General features: G+C 35.1%; 1 protein-coding gene across 1 annotated transcript in view; it reads left to right on the top strand.

Moving 5' to 3' along the window:
• The window catches only part of LOC123527489 (rootletin-like), a 119,020-nt gene that overhangs the window by 82,683 nt on the left and 16,960 nt on the right, over window positions 1–19,377 (top strand). Inside the window, exons 16-28 of the mRNA XM_053522623.1 lie at window positions 621–727; window positions 1,295–1,541; window positions 1,858–2,027; window positions 2,483–2,662; window positions 4,783–4,979; window positions 6,953–7,128; window positions 7,653–7,838; window positions 8,533–8,777; window positions 9,104–9,536; window positions 11,028–11,242; window positions 11,775–11,895; window positions 18,056–18,219; window positions 19,198–19,377. Of these exons, the coding sequence (XP_053378598.1) occupies window positions 621–727; window positions 1,295–1,541; window positions 1,858–2,027; window positions 2,483–2,662; window positions 4,783–4,979; window positions 6,953–7,128; window positions 7,653–7,838; window positions 8,533–8,777; window positions 9,104–9,536; window positions 11,028–11,242; window positions 11,775–11,895; window positions 18,056–18,219; window positions 19,198–19,377 (2,621 nt within the window). The remainder of the gene's footprint in view (window positions 1–620; window positions 728–1,294; window positions 1,542–1,857; window positions 2,028–2,482; window positions 2,663–4,782; window positions 4,980–6,952; window positions 7,129–7,652; window positions 7,839–8,532; window positions 8,778–9,103; window positions 9,537–11,027; window positions 11,243–11,774; window positions 11,896–18,055; window positions 18,220–19,197) is intronic.

Here is a 19,377-nt window from a genome sequence, read left to right on the forward strand (position 1 = left end):
AAATCAATCAAAACATGGAACAAATAACATTTTATGCAGGAATTGCAAAGTCAGTGCACCAAAACCTGAAATAAAGTTAAGTCAGTGTCATAGATAACGATTAAAAACATTGAATTAGTAGCACTGACAGTATTCCTGCCAATATAAATGATACATAATTGAGCCATGCCATGAGAAAACCAACATAATGGGTTTGCGACCAGCATGGATCCAGACCAGCCTGCGCATCCGCGCAGTCTGGTCAGGATCTATGCTGTTTGCGTTCAAAGCCTAAGAGAAACCGTTAGCGAACAGCATGGATCCTGACCAGACTGCGCGGATGCGCAGTCTGGTCAGGATCCATGCTGGTCGCAAAGCCACTATGTTGGTTTTCCCGTGGCGCGGCTCAATTATTTCCTTGCTATATTATTACAGTCAAACTTCATTCACTTGAACACTTTTAATTCAAACATCACCCAGCGCTAGAACTCATTGTCATGTCCAGCCAAAAATCCCTATATTAGGTATATTGTTGGATGGCTTGAACCAGCAATAACAGAACAAATGGTGTTGAGATCAAGCAAACAGTGTTGGACTGTATATACATTGTGGTATTGATGCTATTTATGTACATTCTCAAGGTTTGAACCAGACTCTGGAGCTCAGTGAGATGACCCGACAACAGCTCGAGGAGGAGATCCATATTCTTAACCGTGAGAAGGCCGATGTAACAGAGCAACTTAATGCTGTAAGTATATCACTGTCTACACAATCTTCTAAATGTTATGATTTACCTCCCTTTTTTCATAATCAAGACTTCATGCCCTTACCTTTTACAAAGGATACAAGATCTAAATAGCAACACAATGCTTTCAATTTTGAAATTACGTCATCAATTTTAAAACATTAAAAATCAAATAAAATTATCATACAGATGTTTAGAACTTGATTTAGTTAGGATTTAGCTGATTTTGAGTAAACATTTTTCAGCTGTAGTTATATATATATTAATTATTAATATAATACAGATTGGGCGCTTAGTTTCGAGCATGATATCTACATTTCACAGGATTTCCGAGACAGAAGAACTTTGTGAAGGAATTTGAACAGCAATGTTGAATTCTACAAAACCACACAAAGTTACCAGGATAGTGAAGGCCTCACCCTGCAGTAAGGGAGAATTTATTGTACATGTTTCATAAGCAATGAAAAATAACAACAACAAAATTTTCTTCACCCTTAGAGATTCTTTCCATATTTTCTTCTATGTCAGTATATCAAAGTTCAATATCCATTTCTTCATGTCCAAATTCAGTATTGTTTTCTGGTATTGTTGACTGGTTCCTGTTATGCAGTGGTTTCTTTGTACAAATTTAAGGTCACTGCCACTGAACGTGAGAACCGACAACAGAGTGAGCTCATTGCTGCCCTCCGTATGGACAAGGAAGGCCTCGAGGGCAACTTATACGAGTCTGCCAATAATCTTGCTCAGCTTGAGGTTAAGAAACAACAACTTGAGGTTGAAAACCAAGACCTCCTGGTCAGAAAGGAGAACCTTCAAGGTAATTATGATATAAACAGAGGTTATGCATAAAGTTCTTAGAAGAATAGGTGTTTTGTAAGTATTACTGTGTTCGGAAATGATCTGAACTGTATATTTGAAAGTGAAAAAAACTGTATGAATTACAGCATACATTTTCTTCCTAAGGTATCCTTGCAGAGATTTTTATTCGTTCTTGAATGTTGAACTTCTTTGTCTTAAAATGATCCATGTGCAGAAGCAAACTTGCTAGTCTTTCACTGTTCATCTAAAGACTACCAAAGTTTATGGTTGAGTATGGTTTTGTAAATGTCATAACCAATATTTTATAACACTAGGTGAGATTGCCCGCCTTGTGAAAGAGAAGGACGCTGACCTTGATAAGTATGATCACTCGAGAGAGGATCTCCAGAAACGCCTGGCACAGCTGGAGAGAGACATGCAGATGGCTCTCACACAGGAGAAACAGGCTCATGAGGATGATGTTGATAGACTTATGAGGGAAAAGGTATGATGCCTGCCATTCATTGTTACTTAGACTACTATGGTGGTGTTGTTATATTTATGCTAATGTAATTAGCTCAGTTGTGATGAAAGCTTCAATCTTTTTAAAACCACTCTTGGGTCTGCTTCGTGAAAACCAGTACTTGTGCCATATGAGGACCCTTGGGTTATGTGTCTGACACTTTAAGTACTAGACCAGCTATTCCCAATTTAAATTTCTATTTCTCCAGATAGGGGAGACCTTTCATGTTGCCATTTCTAGCCATCTGTTCCAAATATTTTGTCTTCAGCACGATCTGGTAAAGCAAAGTTGTGTATATTGCTGCCAAATAACATTTTCAGGTCATTTAACTACTAGTACTTTATATTTTTTCTAGTCAGAAAATCCTCATTTTATTAACTAGTTTATGTTAGCTTTTTTTCAAATAGTGTAATCAAACAGTTCTGTCTCTTTCATAGGACCGCCAGAGAGCTGAGTTGGAGAACGAGCGAGAATCAATCTTGCACAAGCATGCCCTTGAGAAGGAAGAAATGCAACAGAACTATAACAAACTGCAGGAGGATTCTGAAGAACAAATATCTGCTCTGTCCAGAGAAAGGGATAACTCTCTCCTCATGGCAGAGAATGATAGACAACAGGTAGGTAAAAGTAGTGTTTTTATGACCCTGGTGTTAAAGACTTGGGAGCCAGATTGGATAATACTATCAAGCATTTTCAGGTGGCATGTGTCATGCAATATTGACATTATCTTGTTATAAGATATCAAATAGAAAGAATAAAATATCAAATAGAAAGAATAAGATATCAAATAGAAAGAATAAAATATCAAATAGAAAGAATAAGATATCAAATAAAAAGAATAAAATATCAGATAGAAAGAAAAGCAATGAAGAAAAGAAGCTTTTAATCAAGAATGTATAAAAGGATCTACTGAAAGTGTTGGGCATAATATTTGAAAATGGTTCACTTGAGATGTTCAGAAAAGGATATTTAACCTACCTATTCAATGAAAATTACAGTTAAATGCTTGAAAGTGCACACTCCAAAGCAGGCATGTACTAAATCTTCTAAAGCAAACTACAGTAATAGCACAGTGGTGATATTATACAGCAAATGGTTATTAAATGATACTTTCTGTCAATTGATGCATTGATAAATATGAAAGTATTAAAACCGGTAAATACCTTTAAATTGAATGCAAATTTGGTGAAAGGTGTTTCTTTGATGAGTTTTTTATGTTTGGTTATTATTGTTATTGCAAATATCCTGCATTACTAATACATTATGTTTATACTTATAATGAAAGTGCTGTGCTTTTTCAATAAACTATAAGTATTCTTTTCACAAATGCCAGGTGTTTGAAATTTTATTTTATAACATTGAAAAATAAATCTATGAATGGGACAATTTTATGACCATAACAAAAGATCAGCTAGAGTTGCCAATTTTTATTTTTCAGAAAATTGCCTTTTTAAAAGGGGATGTATCATATGTGTATATAGAATATCTAGTGACTCGAGAAAAAAATGCATAGATATTTGGCTTAGATTCAAGTGATTTTTTTAATTGTTGATTTCACAGATTGCCAAATATTTTGTTATTGAGATCCACAAATTTGATATATGAAATGTTGAAGTACACTTAGTCTAATGGATAAATAGGTCATCGTAACGTATTTTAAAAAAAAAGGGAATTACATCTTCTGTTTGCTGCAAAAAGAGGATTACATATTTAAAGCTTATCAAATAAGATTCAGAATGGATATAACATAGTGTTTTAAATAAAATACTGAACAGAATACTTCAAAAAAAGAAATATGACCTGGAAAGTTTTATAAGATGAAAAAATGAATTTGAAATACGTGTAAACATATTCAGAAATAAATATATGCTGCTGAGAAAACTAAGTGTTAAGAAGAACATATAAAAAAATAAAATTGCAGTAATATTTTCTAAAACAGTTACATTTAATGATATTACAAGTTAGATAATGGTCTGCAAAACAGAGAAGTTTCAGAAGAATTTTAGATAATTAAATGTATACAGGATAGGTTTAAAAGGAGAGCATTAAGTGTCAAGAAAAGGGTGAATTTCAGCTCAAGAAGTTTGTTGAAACATATACTAAAATGTTTAAAGGGAAAGCACAGTGTGCACAATGTGCTAAAGAGAAGCGAAAGATTGTAACTTTTGCCGATTACATGCACGATAATGGAAGTAAATATGTACAAGTATGTAAATAGTGTTCTTAGTCATAAAGAGAGTGTAGGGTTACCTTAAGGTGGAGGTCTGAGTTCATTTTTTATCTCCCTGTTTAATAAAAAGATAATTGCATGTTATCATTATTGAAAGTATCAATGATTTTATGATAACCATATTTTAACTGTTTGCTGTAATGGGTTTGAGCATTCATGGCCTAAATGACTGGAAAACTTAAGTCAGTCATAATAATTAACCAGCTTCGTCTCTTTAAATGTTGCTAGCTTTGCACTGGTTGAAGAATATATATAAAGGTCAAATTTTGAGTTAAGGTAGTGAATTGGTAATGACTCTCTGAAATTTCAGTGTGATTACGCATTTTTGTACGCTATTTTGGCATCTTTCTGCCATAAAAGAAAAATAATTTTTGTGACAACTCGCATAGAGAGAATACATAAACAAAAATGCTGATTTTCATAGTAGACCCACTACCTTAAACATGTTGCATAATTCAGTCTACAATACATGTAGTATAACTCAATTAACAATTTCTTAAATTCCAGACAATTTCTCTGCTGGAACAAGAGAAGAGCACTTTGTTGGAGAAGAATAACAATTTGAACATGGAGCTGGCTGGAGCGAATGTTGAGTATGAGAGACTCAAGCGCGAATCTCAGGCCCGCCAGGAACAAGACCGCAGCAACATCAACTCCCTCCAGTCCGAGCTAAAGAACTTCAGGTCCCAGTTTGAGGAAACATGGTATGGAATGAAGTTATAGAAATAATTATTCTTAATCATTAGCTCACATGTCACAAAGTGACAGTGTGAGCTTTTGTGATCGCGCAGCGTCCGTCGTCCGTCCGTGCGTCCGTGCGTAAACTTTTGCTTGTGACCTCTCTAGAGGTCACATTTTTCATGGGATCTTTATGAAAGTTGGTCAGAATGTTTATCTTGATGATATCTAGGTCAAGTTCGAAACTGGGTCACGTGCGGTCAAAAACTAGGTCAGTAGGTCTAAAAATAGAAAAACCTTGTGACCTCTCTAGAGGCCATATTTTTCAAAAGATCTTCATGAAAATTGGTCAAAATGTTTACCTTGATGATATCTAGGTCAAGTTCGAAACTGGGTCACGTGCCTTCAAAAACTAGGTCAGTAGGTCAAATAATAGAAAAACCTTGTGACCTCTATAGAGGCCATATTTTTCATGGGATCTGTATGAAAGTTGGTCTGAATGTTCATCTTGATGATATCTAGGTCAAGTTCGAAACTGGGTCAGCTGCGGTCAAAAACTAGGTCATTAGGTCTAAAAATAGAAAAACCTTGTGACCTCTCTAGAGGTCATACTTTTGAATGGATCTTCATGAAAATTGGTCAGAATGTTCACCTTGATGATATCTAGGTCAGTTTTGAAACTGGGTCACGTGCCATCAGTAACTAGGTCAGTAGGTCAAATAATAAAAAAACCTTGTGACCTCTCTAGAGGCCATATTTTTCATGGGATCTGTATGAAGATTAGTCTGAATGTTCATCTTGATGATATCTAGGCCAAGTTCGAAACTGGGTCAACTGTGGTTAAAAACTAGGTCAGTAGGTCTAAAAATAGAAAAACCTTGTGACCTCTCTAGAGGCCATATTTTTCACAAGATCTTCATGAAAATTGGTCAGAATGTTCACCTTGATGATATCTAGGTCAAGTTTGAAACTGGGTCATGTACCTTCAAAAACTAGGTCAGTAGGTCAAATAATAGAAAAACCTTGTGACCTCTCTAGAGGCCATATTTTTCATGGGATCTGTATGAAAGTTGGTCTGAATGTTCATCTTGATGATATCTAGGGCAAGTTTGAAACTGGGTCAGCTGCGGTCAAAAACTAGGTCATTAGGTCTAAAAATAGAAAAACCTTGTGACCTCTCTAGAGGCCATACTTTTGAATGGATCTTCATGAAAATTGGTCAGAATGTTCACCTTGATGATATCTAGGTCAAGTTCGAAACTGGGTCACGTGCCATCAATAACTAGGTCAGTAGGTCAAATAATGAAAAAACCTTGTGACCTCTCTAGAGGCCATATTTTTCATGGGATCTGTATGAAAGTTGGTCTGAATGTTCATCTTTATGACAGCTAGGTCAGGTTCAAAACTGAGTCACATGAGCTCAAAAACTAGGTCACTATGTCAAATAATAGAAAAAAAAGGACGTCATACTCAGTTCAAAACTGGGTCATGTTGGGACAGGTGAGCGATTCAGGACCATCATGGTCCTCTTGTTTTACAAGTTAACATGTGATTAAGCTTCAATTGTTTCCATCTGAAAATCTCTGTGATTTATATTATATGAGTTGAAAGTGTTGAATGTTTTTCAGGTTTTCTTGAATTTTTTTTTTATCTGTCTTTGTAACATAGATTTAAAGATTGAAGTTTGGACCCCGTTTTATAAGTGATCTGTCATATAGCTCAGGAATACCATAATACCAAAAAAACATTTAATGTCTTTCAAGAAATGACAAATATTATCTGTCTGGTTGGCAACTTTTTGATTGTAGTACATCAGTTTGTAAGGGGTTAAAGGGTGTTTTAAACAAATGTAGTGAATTCTCTTCCAAGTTTGACTTTATTTGAAATGATTGTAGACACAACCAGTCTAAGCCTTTGTGACAAATATTCCACAAGTTTGATATTAATCTATACAGATTTATTGCCAACATTTGAATCGAAACTTATTTTTTTCATACAGTGAAAACCATGAGAAGGAGTGCAAGAATCTGACCAATCAGATCAGAGATGTTGAACGCCAGAAAGAGGCTGCCATGCGAGAGGTCGGAGAGTTGAAGGTGCAACTGAAACTTGTTGAGGAAACACGAGATAACATCAGACGTGACCTTATTGAAGCCAACAGGAGAATCAGAGAAGGTTGGTGCTTGTTTGTCCAGCTGTAATATTTATTGTCACTGTTTGACAGCACAATTTTAATATTTAAAAAAAAATCATTTTAATTGTTTTCAGGTTTTTTGGGGGTTTTAAAAAACAAATAATCTGTAAATGTTGATTAGTATTTGCTATTCAATGAAGTTTTAAAACTGATTCTGACAGTCACTAATAACAAATGCAGCAATTTACTGTGTCTGACAAATGCAAATAACCTAGAACTCACCCTATTAGTTCATGATTCATTTGATCTAACATGCATAATTTGTGGAGATGTACCACCAGTCCATCCAAACACGGCATCCCCCCACCACACACTACCCAATTCAGTTTCAAGTTTGTACTTGTTGTCCTTATCAAACGGTGGGTAAGTTTCATACTCCATTTGCAAATTCCATTCTACATCCTGTGGTATAAAACTGTTAACATTTTAAGAATACTTTAGAGGCAGTGATCAATTTTTATGTTAAACAACATATATGTATAATGCATTAAATATTTGTTAACAGGGGAAGAACAGAGGGACCAGATCAGGAAGGATATGGTAGAGTTGAAGAGGAACATGAATGATGAGATCAGAGAGAAGGAAGCCGTGAGCAAGACTGCCGAGGAACTACGTAGCACTGTGAGGAAGAACGAGACTGACAAGATTGAACTGAACCGTGCTCTCGGCGATACCAGACAGAGAGCTGCAGGTGAGTGTTGCCACACATTAGATATGGGTTTTTTATGCCCCCAAAGGTGGGCATATTAAAATCACTCTGTCTGTCTGTCAGTCTGTGCGTGCATCCGTGTGAATTTTCTTCTGGGCTGTAACTTTGCCATACATAAAGGGATTTTGAAATAACTTTGCATAAAAATATGTTAACCATAATGAGTCAACATGCCATGCGCAAGACCCAGACCCCTAGCTCCAAGGTCAAGGTCACACTTAGAGGTCAAAGGTTAACAGGGTCTGTTTCATGTCCGGTCCATAACTCTGCCATCCATGAAGTGATTTTGAAATAACTTTGCATAAATGATAAGACAACGTGTCTTGAAAATTAACCCCCCACGAATATTAATGATTTAATAAGTTTGTCTGTAGGAGAATAATAATTGTGATATTTAAGTTCTTTTTTTAAACTGCTAAAAACAGGAGTTTAATGTTTGACTTTGAAAAAAAAAATACAACATTATAGCTTATTTTCAGTAGAGGATAAAGTCAAAGAATTTATAAGAGCTGTTTGCGTGGAATTTTGGATGAAATTAATTTGGATTCCCAGTTATTATGAGTATAATTATTGTCTTCTTAGTGATACCAATGCAGACCAGTAAGTTTCTTTCGATATGTTTTACTTGTGTATAATCATAAACTGGTTCATAACTAAAATTTTATTTTCCATGCAGTCCTTGATGAACAGAAGGGAGCTATCACCAAAGAGGCAGCTGATCTTCGTGCCAGTCTGCGTGAGGTCGAGAAGGCCCGCCTTGATGCCAGACGTGAACTCCAAGACCTGCGCCGCCAGGTGAAACAGCTGGACAGCGAGAGAAGCAAACTGGGTCGCGAGGTCATTGACCTTCAGCAGAGAATTTCCCGTGATGAAGAGAAGGAGGACGAGTCAAGACGCTGTCAGTTTGATCTAAAACAGAAGGTGGGTAAAACGTTTTAAACAGTTAAAAGTTCATTGTCGAAAAAGAAAATCATCATTTTTCTGCTGCGCCCAATCAGGGTTAATAGAAAATTCTTTTCGCTTGCAGCGTTAATATTTTTCTGTTGAACCATATCGCAAACTGTGATTTCCAATTTCTGAGTTGACATTGGAGAATGCAGATACATCAGATTTACTTTTTTATTTACTTTAGATCTGTATAAGTTAAAAGTTAGGTTTTATGGATTGTGTTTTTTTTTATTACTCTGTCTGTGAAAGGATTGTGCTTTGAATATTTTTATCATACTGCTTCTTGTTCTTGTTTTTAGGTTGTTGAGGGTGAGGCTAGCCGAGAGGCCCTTAGAAAGGAGATCAACAATCTCCAGCGTAAGATGGCCGAGGCCCAGGATGAAGCTCGCCTTAAGGAGAAGGATTACCATATGGCCCTTGAAGACAGTCGTCGTGCTGAGAAACGTATGGAAGACCAGAGACGTAACCTTGAAATCCAACTGGAAAATTTGAGTGCCGAGGATGCCGAGATTAGACTTAAACTGAGCGGTTCAGAAGGTCGTGTCAATGCCCTCGAGGCACAGTTGGCAAGACTTGAGGGAGTCAAGAGGGATATCGAATTCAAGCTGAACAGTATTGTATCTAGCCTTAGGAGAACAATTGGGTTCCGACAGGAAATGCCAAGATCCAGGAGCCCAATCAGGTCCCGAAGCCCAAGCCCCAAGAGATCAAGACCAACCTCACCATCTAAAGGTAAGAAAACAGTAATTATTTGAAATAAATTTAAATGCAAAAAATTTTCCTGAAAATATCGCCTACTGAATAAAAAAGTATGCTGTATCCAATTAATCGGCGATGTAAGCAGTTTTAAGTTTGATACTGATTTATTGTACCCCCCGACAACAAAGTTGTAAGGGGGGGTATACTGGTTTCAGGTTGTCTGTCTGTCTGTCTGTCTGTCCATCTGTCTGTCTGTCCGTAGACGCAATCTTGTGCGCACCATCTCTCCTTATCCCCTTGACAGAATTTAATGAAACTTTACACAAGTGATCAGTACCAACAGTAGTTGTGCATGGGGCATGTTAGGTTCTTTTAGAAAAAAAATTTGCAGAGTTATGGGACTTTGTTTTTTTGTTACTATACTATATACATAGACACAGTCTTCTGTGCACCATCTCTCCTCATCCCCTTGACACAATTTAATGAAACTTCACACAAGTGATCAATACCAACAGTAGTTGTGCATTGGGCATGTTAGGTTCTTTTAGAAAAAAAATTTGCAGAGTTATGGGACTTTGTTTTTTTGTTACTATACTATATACATAGACACAATCTTGTGCGCACCATCTCTCCTCATCCCCTTGACACAATTTAATGAAACTTCACACAAGTGAACAGTACCAACAGTAGTTGTGCATGGGGCATGTTAGGTTCTTTTAGAAAAACAATTTGCAGAGTTATGGGACTTTGTTTCTTTGTTACTATACTATATACATAGACACAATCTTGTGCGCACCATCTCTCCTCATCCCCTTGACACAATTTAATGAAACTTCACACAAGTGATCAGTAACAACAGTAGTTGTGCATGGGGCATGTTAGGTTCTTTCAGAAAAAAAATTTGCAGAGTTATGGGACTTCGTTTTTTTGTTACTATACTATATACATAGACACAATCTTGTGCGCACCATCTCTCCTCATCCCCTTGACACAGTTTAATGAAACTTCACACAAGTGATCAGTAACAACAGTAGTTGTGCATGGGGCATGTTAGGTTCTTTCAGCGACAAAAATTGCAGAGTTATGGGACTTTGTTTCTTGTTAACATACTATGTACATACAGTCTGCATATGCAATCTTGTGCATGCCTAATCTACCAAACCCTTACACACAATTTAATGAAACTTCACACAAGTGATCAGTACCAACCCTAGTTGTGCATGGTGCATGTTACATTCTTTTAGATAAATATTCTGCATAGTTATGGGACTTTGTTTTTTGTTACTATACTGTAAACATACAGTCTATATACATACAGTCCACATAATTATGCAATCTTGATAGCGTCAAATTGCAATGTACTGTGTCAGTGCATGCGGGGGGTACATTCATCACCTTTAGTGATAGCTCTAGTTAGCTTAACTGTACATAGTGACTGGGAAAAGTTTTAAACTGTTGTGTATATAGTATTTCTTAGTAATTTAAAAAAACATTTACTAAAAAAAAACGCCTTTCTTCCTGCAGGATTTGAGAACACTTTCGCCACTACCACCGAAGGACGTGGAAGTCCAATTCCACGCACAGGATCTCCTGAACGCACTGCCAGTCCATCACGTGCCCTGCGTGGCCTATCACCTACCCGAGAGGTTCAGATCTCTGCCAGCGACGTTGACCCAGAAGCTGTCAGGATGGCACTCAGGGACTTTGTCAACCAGCTTGCCAATGCTGAGAGGGAAAGAGTAAGTTTCTTTACCTATATTTCAGGAACTTCATTTCATCGACATATACATGAATAGCAAATAAATTGCTTTACATGAAGAGAAACCCAATATAATTCTTTACTCTCTATGGGAAACAGTAGAACAAGAACGTTCTTTTTTGTTTAAACAAAACGTAAATAAAAGTGCAGTTCAATGAAAAAATGTTCATATTTCATGTTTGATCCTTGCATGGAAAATGTAAAGCTCTTTGGCACAAATATTGCTATGTGCATTAACAAAGGGACAAGCTGTGAAAAAGCACCAGTTCAGGTGCAGTCCCTTGATTAACTGGGGTTTTCCTGAAAAGAAGGTCCATGGGGACTTAAAAGGCCTCAGCCCATTTTCAGAATTAATTTTCAATTACACAAAGTGAAAAAAGTAAGATTTAAAGATTTTGTTTTGCATGGTTATATTTTTTTTTTTTTTCAAAAAATATCTCAAATTATCGAGGTAGTGAATAGATTATGTTCTTTGCACAATAAAAGTGTCATGATTATAAAATTGATTACAGGATGATGCAGTATGCCAGATGCGTAACATTGGTGTACAGTACAAGGAACTAGAACAAGAAAGGGAGAGAACTGAGAACAGACTTCAACAACTACAGAAATCCATGTGTGAAGTAGAGGAAGGTGAGTTACCTCCCTTATATTTCCTCACTTTTGTCATCTGTTTCTCTGTCATTGTTATTTCAGTATTTTAAAGCTTATTTTGATCACATTGAGTTTTATTTGCAGTTCATGTATTGATGTTTGAAGCTTAGTATGGAGCTGAAATTTTGAATTTTACTAAGGTATACAAGTTTGTATAAATTCTAAAGGTTGAATGGAAATTTCACCCCTGATGATCAGCAAATTCTTTTCAATGCTATGTACATTGTTCTTTTAGAGGATTTGAAGCACAGATATGCTGTACTTCCTTTCAAGTTAGATCAGTGTACTGCATAAACCTCTACAGTACAATAACCAGTGCATAGCAAACAGATTTCAGTTGTCTCAGTGGTGTTGAACTGTAGAGATTAATAAGACATTAAAAAAATTGGTAACCAGCTTGTACAGAAGTTATTTGTCTCACACTGACAGAAAACTGGTAACCAGCCACACCAGTTTACGGCTATTGTATGTTGTATTTCTGTCAGTCTGTTATTCCATCCACTTTTACAGTCATGTCTTGTCCATCAAGGGATATTCATATTATGCCATAATTTAACAGTTCAAAAATTTTCTTTGCTTAAATGCCCTACCATACCATGTTAACATTAATGTCACCTTATTGATACTTTAATCCTGTTAGCCCAGTAACACAGTATGACCCCAGAAATATGAATAAATAAAACATGCCAGTATTGTGAAATTTACATTTGAAACCATTTAATCTTGATTTGGTATTAAAGTCTATGGCGGGTTAATACAATTATGCAACATGGTTCGGCGTTAAGTGTATGAAATCATATCATATGCTTCATTTGATATAAGCCTTACAAAATATCCGCTTAAGGTGGCGGTAATGCAAATTTTAAGGTGATTAAATTGATCACAGCGAAATGTACAACTTATCTTGTTACAGAATTGAACTTTAATTTTTTTAAAAGTATTCAACCAATGTTCTCTATAGAATTGAATGAATTATACAATTTAGTTAAAATTCTTCTTTTATAAATTGTATTTATTTGCCACCGTAATTGAATACAATATCAATATCAATACTCATTATTATAAAATTCAAAGCAATTCAGTTTACAAGGCCTTGACTCATTGGCTTTTAATGCTTATTTATGACATTGAAATTATTTTTCATGACGAGTTGCGAGGGAAATAAATGAATGGGACCTTTATGATCTCAATTTCACACAGAATTGAAATACTGTAAACAACAAAATGTTTGTGAAATGGTAAAAACTTTAAATTAAAATATAGTCATCAAAATTAGAACCTGTAAAAATAAGACCCGGCAAAAACATTTGAGCCACGCCATGAGAAAACCAACATAGTTCCTTTGTGACCAGCATGGATCCAGACCAGCCTGCGCATCGGTGCAGTCTGATCAGGATCCATGCTGTTTGCTTTCAAAGCCTATTGCAATTAGAGATACCGTTAGCGTACAGCATGGATCCTGACCAGACTGCGCGGATGCGGAGGCTGGTCTGGATCCATGCTGGTCGCAAAAGCACTATGTTGGTTTTCTCATGACTTGGCTCATTTTGTATTCTTTAGACAACTGTTGTTAAGGAATATCTAAGAACAAAGCATAGGGAGTCACTCAAGAGTTTTGAAACTTTCTGTCATATAAATTATTGATATCATAATGACCATAATGTCATATCGATTTAGGGCAAAATAGATAATGTTATCTGCAAAAAAAGTAAGGTTTCATAGTTTGATTTAATCATATAGTAGTCTAAAACACTTTGAAATTTACAAACATTTTGATAGCATATGATTGACCCTGATTTACAGTTTCTAAGCTAAAAGTCATGACTGTTCATGTCCCGTGTTACAATCTGTCAGTATAATTTGTCATATACTACACTGGAAAGTGCTAATTTGGGCTATTATTTGTTGAAAACTTCAATAAACCTTAAATTACCTATTTCACGCTAAAGTTTGAAATTTACCACCTGTAGATTGAAGTTAATAATCAAGTTTGGGTAGATATATTGTAAACAAGGTGATCAAGGAATGTTATAGTCAGATGGTATCTTTTATCAAAAACTGGTATTAGAAAGGTGTCATTTTTAAACCAGCTTATAGTTAATATCAGTCGGAGATAAAAATACTTCCGAAATGAAATTGATGAATGATTTAAATTACATCCTTCTTTTTACAGTTTTTATTAGAAACAAACAAAAAATAAAGTGATATTTACCATAAACAATAATAATTATGGACTTGAAAATGTAAAATGAAAAAAAAAACACACACAAACAAACAACTGAACCAGGGATATACTTGATATAGTGCAAAAAAAATGTACTTGCAGCCCAACACAGAGGTTGCAGACTCGACAATATTTTTTCCCACAAGACATCGCAGGGCTTAAGTTTGGAAAACTTAGTTTTGAGACCAGTCTTATAATGCATAATGCAAGCTTGCCATTTGTCAATTTCAAAAGTGAACTGAAAATCAACCAATCAAATGCTTGAATTTTTAGACTGGTGTCCATACTCAAGTTTTATAACCTCAGGCCAAGCATTAGGTTTTATTTAGTAGTGTCAGTAACAACTCCAAGTTTCAACTTTTCTTTGCATCCAGAATGGTGCAAACCATGATTATAAACTGATCTTTTGTTGCCTCTTTTGCTAAACCTTGTCCTACTTTTTTCTCTGTATTGCAAGTTTATACTTATTCATTAAAAAATGTCAGGATGGAAAACTAGTTGTACCATGAAAAAGTCTTCTGTGTTTTGTTCCCTACTGATTTTTTTTTTTGAAACACATCCTGTTACATGTTTTAAGTGTGAATCAATAAATTCTTTCATTCCAGATTTGTCTCAAATTTCATTCAGACTTTTAATCAAATTAATTCAAGCTTAGAGTTAATAATTCTGTGCAAATTTGATATTTTACATTTCCCGCTAAAATCTGCTGTCATCATGACACCGTGTCTGAACATGTTTCAATTTATTACAACATTGGAAGAAAATATTTATTTGAAAGCTGTTGTCGTTTCTTTTGAACTGTTAACCTTCGGGGCGGATTTTATCTATCTGAATGTAGGTATGCTCGTACGTTGCTAAATCTTCAAGTAGCGAGTTATCTAGCGGTACGTTATTGAAAATTTTGTTGCAATGGTATCTGCTGAGTGTACACTAGGTGGAAAAATGTAAATTATCGGAAATAATGATATAGTTTGTTTACTGAATGTTTTATGACTCTCTTAAGGGTCCTAATATTTGATCGTTCAAATATAGGACAATAAGTGCTGATTATGTTCTCTGTTCATCCAACTTTATTAGCAGATTTATTTTTAAACATAGCACCAGCAGTGGTTGAATAAATATTTCACATGCATGTACATGTAGGAGTTATATTAAATTGTTCTTGTAAAGTGTTGTTGGATGTTAACTGAATGTAACTAAAAGGGGAAAAGCAAAAAAGGAATGTTTTGGAAAAAGGTAGATGTCAAGATAGTTAAATAATTGGAGGCGAAATATGAGATTCTATGTTTAATTCAGCATTATCGAGAAGAAAAACACTGTGTTCATTGAAAATGATTTAAGAAATTAATAAAAACATGGCATATAGGATATACATGCCATTACCGGATCCACTTCCGGCTTTCTTAAAGTCTGCAATGAAAATAGATAATGACCTTCTACCTCCTGATCTAAAATGTGCAATACTGGATTATAAAGCAACTTTGAATTCTGGGATTGAGGAAGAAGGTGTGTATGTTACAGCTGTTTTCATTGGTTGATTGGTTGAAAAGAAAAAGTTAGAATCTTTTTGATTGGAACTTGAATTATGTGACCTTAGAACTGAAAGTTAAAGTAAATTCTCCAATAAAATTCAAAATAATGTCTTTAATGGAATGAATTAAAGATCTGAAACCTTTGTAATGGGTGAATTTTAATCATTATGATGGAATTAATTATTGATTTATGATAAAGACTGTATTGATTAATTCTTATCTTTATTAAAATCAGGGAAAATCTAATTGCACTTTTATTGTCTACAAACAAAGGGGTTAAACATGCCTAGTGTAAAGTGACCTTTTAATTATGCATTCCCCATATGGCCATATACTAGTAATACCTGTGTATTGATGTAGCCATATGTCTTCTACGCAACTGAATATTGTCAGAACTTCATGTGTGAAGTATGAATTATTAATGAACCCTGATGATCAAAGGAAGATATGTCAGGACAAAATGAGGATTGAAACAAAAATCTATTTATAGTCCTTTGTACATAAAATGGTGAGAATGATAATTATTGTTATCAAAATGATAACAATGATAATAGGAATGACAAAATAATTCTGAATTTATTTATAGAACATATCAGTATAAAAAGCTCAGCATTCCCAGTACACCTCTTTTAATATTAATAATAATAATAAATAATAATAATAATGATGATAATGATGACAATATTAATAATGATGATAATGATAATAATTATAATAATAATAATAATATTAATAATGGTAATAATAATAATTATGGTGATGATGATGATGATGATGATGATGATGACCTTTAACAATTAGCTTGATTATTCGTATACTTATACGTCTAAATTCTTTTTATGATATACATTCATTTTTTTCAAACCTAACTTATGATTTAAAAAAGGTCAAAATTAATGTATCTTGCAAAATATTTGCTACATTTAATGAGCTATGGTTTAATACTTAGGATAAATACGGATTGTTCAAAATACCCCCACCTCAACAGAGTACAAGATAAATGAGAAATAATATTGATCATTGGTTTTTAACCAGGTATAATTGTACATTGTTAGGTTTTATAATACTTGGGTTTTCTTAATATGATATTGGATATTTAGTGTATTGCCTGTTTTTGTGGAAACTTCAAAGAAATGTATATAAGACATCAATTACGTTGTTGAAATTCAAGCACACTTGAAAAACATTCAAAAAGGGCTTTCTGTATTTGCATACAAAAGTTATGATTTTGACTTCGTGTGATGGAATATAAAAAGCATTTTGAAGTGCTTTACATAATAGTACGCAGTAGCTGGCATGCTCGAAAGATCGAAAAAATGTTCATAAAATTAATGATAAGACGTACCTGAAAATACTTTAAATAAATTTGAAGTATTAAAAAGGTCATGGAGAAATTCTGTTGATGAAATATGTTATGAATTTGAACAATATGAATTGGAGATAAATAAAAGTGAAAAAGAAAACTTTGTCAGGGTGCCAGCAGAAAATTGTTTTAAAAAGGAATTTGCTGATCTGTAGGTTTTTACAATGAATTGGAGTTTAAAAACAAAAAAGTGGGTCATAGTTCTTAAATTGAAAAGAAATAGTATGTAACAGATATCAGTGAAGGGAGACATAAAAAATTTTAAAATGTCTTTCTCTTGAAAAGTGTTTTGGTAAACTGTGACACTTCTTCTGTTTGATGCAAGCTATTTTTGCAAAGAGGGACCAGTTGTTATCTGTTTTAGCACAAGTATGTTATTTGTATGATACAGTGTTCAAATTCCTTCATACTAATGAGGAGTTTTCATTAATTACTTTTTTCCAACAAGAAAAGCACCTGCTCTCCCCACCTTTCAACACACTCCTATGACTCTCCCCAACCAGCTAAGAAAGTTATGTTACATCAGTGCCTGAGAACAAGTCACATTATATCAGTTAGCTTTCTATTTAGTTTATACCAATTCATTTTAGCTTTATTGTGATGAAGGCTTTAAGCTTATTTGAACCACTCTCGGGTCCGCTTCCTGGAAAAACCAGTACTGGTGTCATATGAGAAGTCATGGTCGTGACCCCAATGGGGCTTAAACCCACAAACCCTGGGTTGAGCGGCGGACACTTACCACTAGACCACCGCTCCCCTTACTTTGTATTTATATCTTCTCCTTTCTGTTAAAGTAACCCTGGAATTCTTTAACAGATTGCAGGGGTGAAAAAAAATAAATAAAAATGTTCTATAAATTAATTAGTAAAGCTAATGGTTAATGGCAATGTTAGTAAGAAATTAGATTTTAAAAAGCCATTTATTATGTAAGGCTGTTCCATTTATTATGTCAGGCTGTTCCATTTATTATGTAAGGCTGTTCCATTTATTTAAAAGAATAAATGTCTTGTTTATTTTTAGACAAACGTGGAATTGATGGCCGCCTTGCCAGTGCCCAGACTGCCCTCATGCTCCAGGAGGAGACAATCCGCCGCAATGAACGTGAGAGGAAAGCCATGGCTGACAAGATCAGTGGCTTGGAGCGTACCGTTGCTGCCAAGGAATCAGAACAAAGACAGACACAGGTAACAATGATTTTTCTTTTATTTCGTACTTTTTTACTGCTGTAACATTTCATACAGAACCAGTTTTAAGAATTGCAAGTATTCTCCAATAAAGGTGGTATATTAGGTCATTTCGTCAAATAAGTGTGGTAAAAAATTTTAGTCAGCACACCCATCTATCAATCAATTAATTATTAATCTATCAATAAACTCAGTCAGCCATTAATTAGTCACTTAAATAAGTAATAGAAAGAGTAGGGTTCACGAGAATAACCTCATTATTTGAGTGGCCCCTACGCTTTCTGTTTTGTATCATGGTCCGCCAATATGAACAACGCATTCAGCTACTAATTTTGGTTGACAAGTTAACATTCCATTCTAAGCGTTGGTACTATCACGTGACAAGCGTACTCTAACTGAAATAGAGAACAGTTTCAGAAAGTTCAACATTTCCCTACAGTAATCTATATGTAGGCATGACCTAAGACATGTTCTCTTGTTAGAGTACCGCTTATAGCCACGCCTCTTCCTCAGTTGAAGAATATTACAGATAGAAGTTAACAGTTATAATGACACTGCAGGTAAACCATGATACAATAATCAGTTATTCAGTCACTCTGTAGTTAATCATTCAGTTAACCTGTAATCAGTTCTTTTATGTTAAGTGAATTGACCAGTGGCATACAGGAGAATGTGGAATTAACCACCAATGATTAAATACTTTGTAGTAGTCAGTCATTCAGTCACAAACTAATCAGTCAGTTATCAGTCAGGAGGGAGGCATATGTTCTTCGTGAGGATTTATTAGAAGACATTGTGTTTGAAATAAATGGTCCTCCGACTCTTAATTCATGTGGAAAAGTTGGGAGTTACTTGCGGAGAACAGGTTAGTACTGGTACAGAATCCAGGAGCACCGGTTAGGTTAACTACATAACTGAAATACTGTTGGTAAATGGCGCTGAACTCAAACACTCAGTCATGTTTATATATATTTATAGGAGAGGATTGCCAAGATGAGACAACAGGAGGGCCGTCTTGAGGACGAGAAGAAGAATCTCCGTAATGCCCTTGAGGAGGCTGACAACAGGTGCACACGCCTAGAACTGGCCCGCAGATCTGCCGAGGGTGAATTACAGAGAATGAAGCTGGCACTGAATGACAAGGACACTGAAAACCAG

This window comes from Mercenaria mercenaria, chromosome 14, assembly GCF_021730395.1.
Source record: "Mercenaria mercenaria strain notata chromosome 14, MADL_Memer_1, whole genome shotgun sequence".
NCBI classification, from domain to species: Eukaryota; Metazoa; Mollusca; class Bivalvia; order Venerida; family Veneridae; genus Mercenaria; species Mercenaria mercenaria.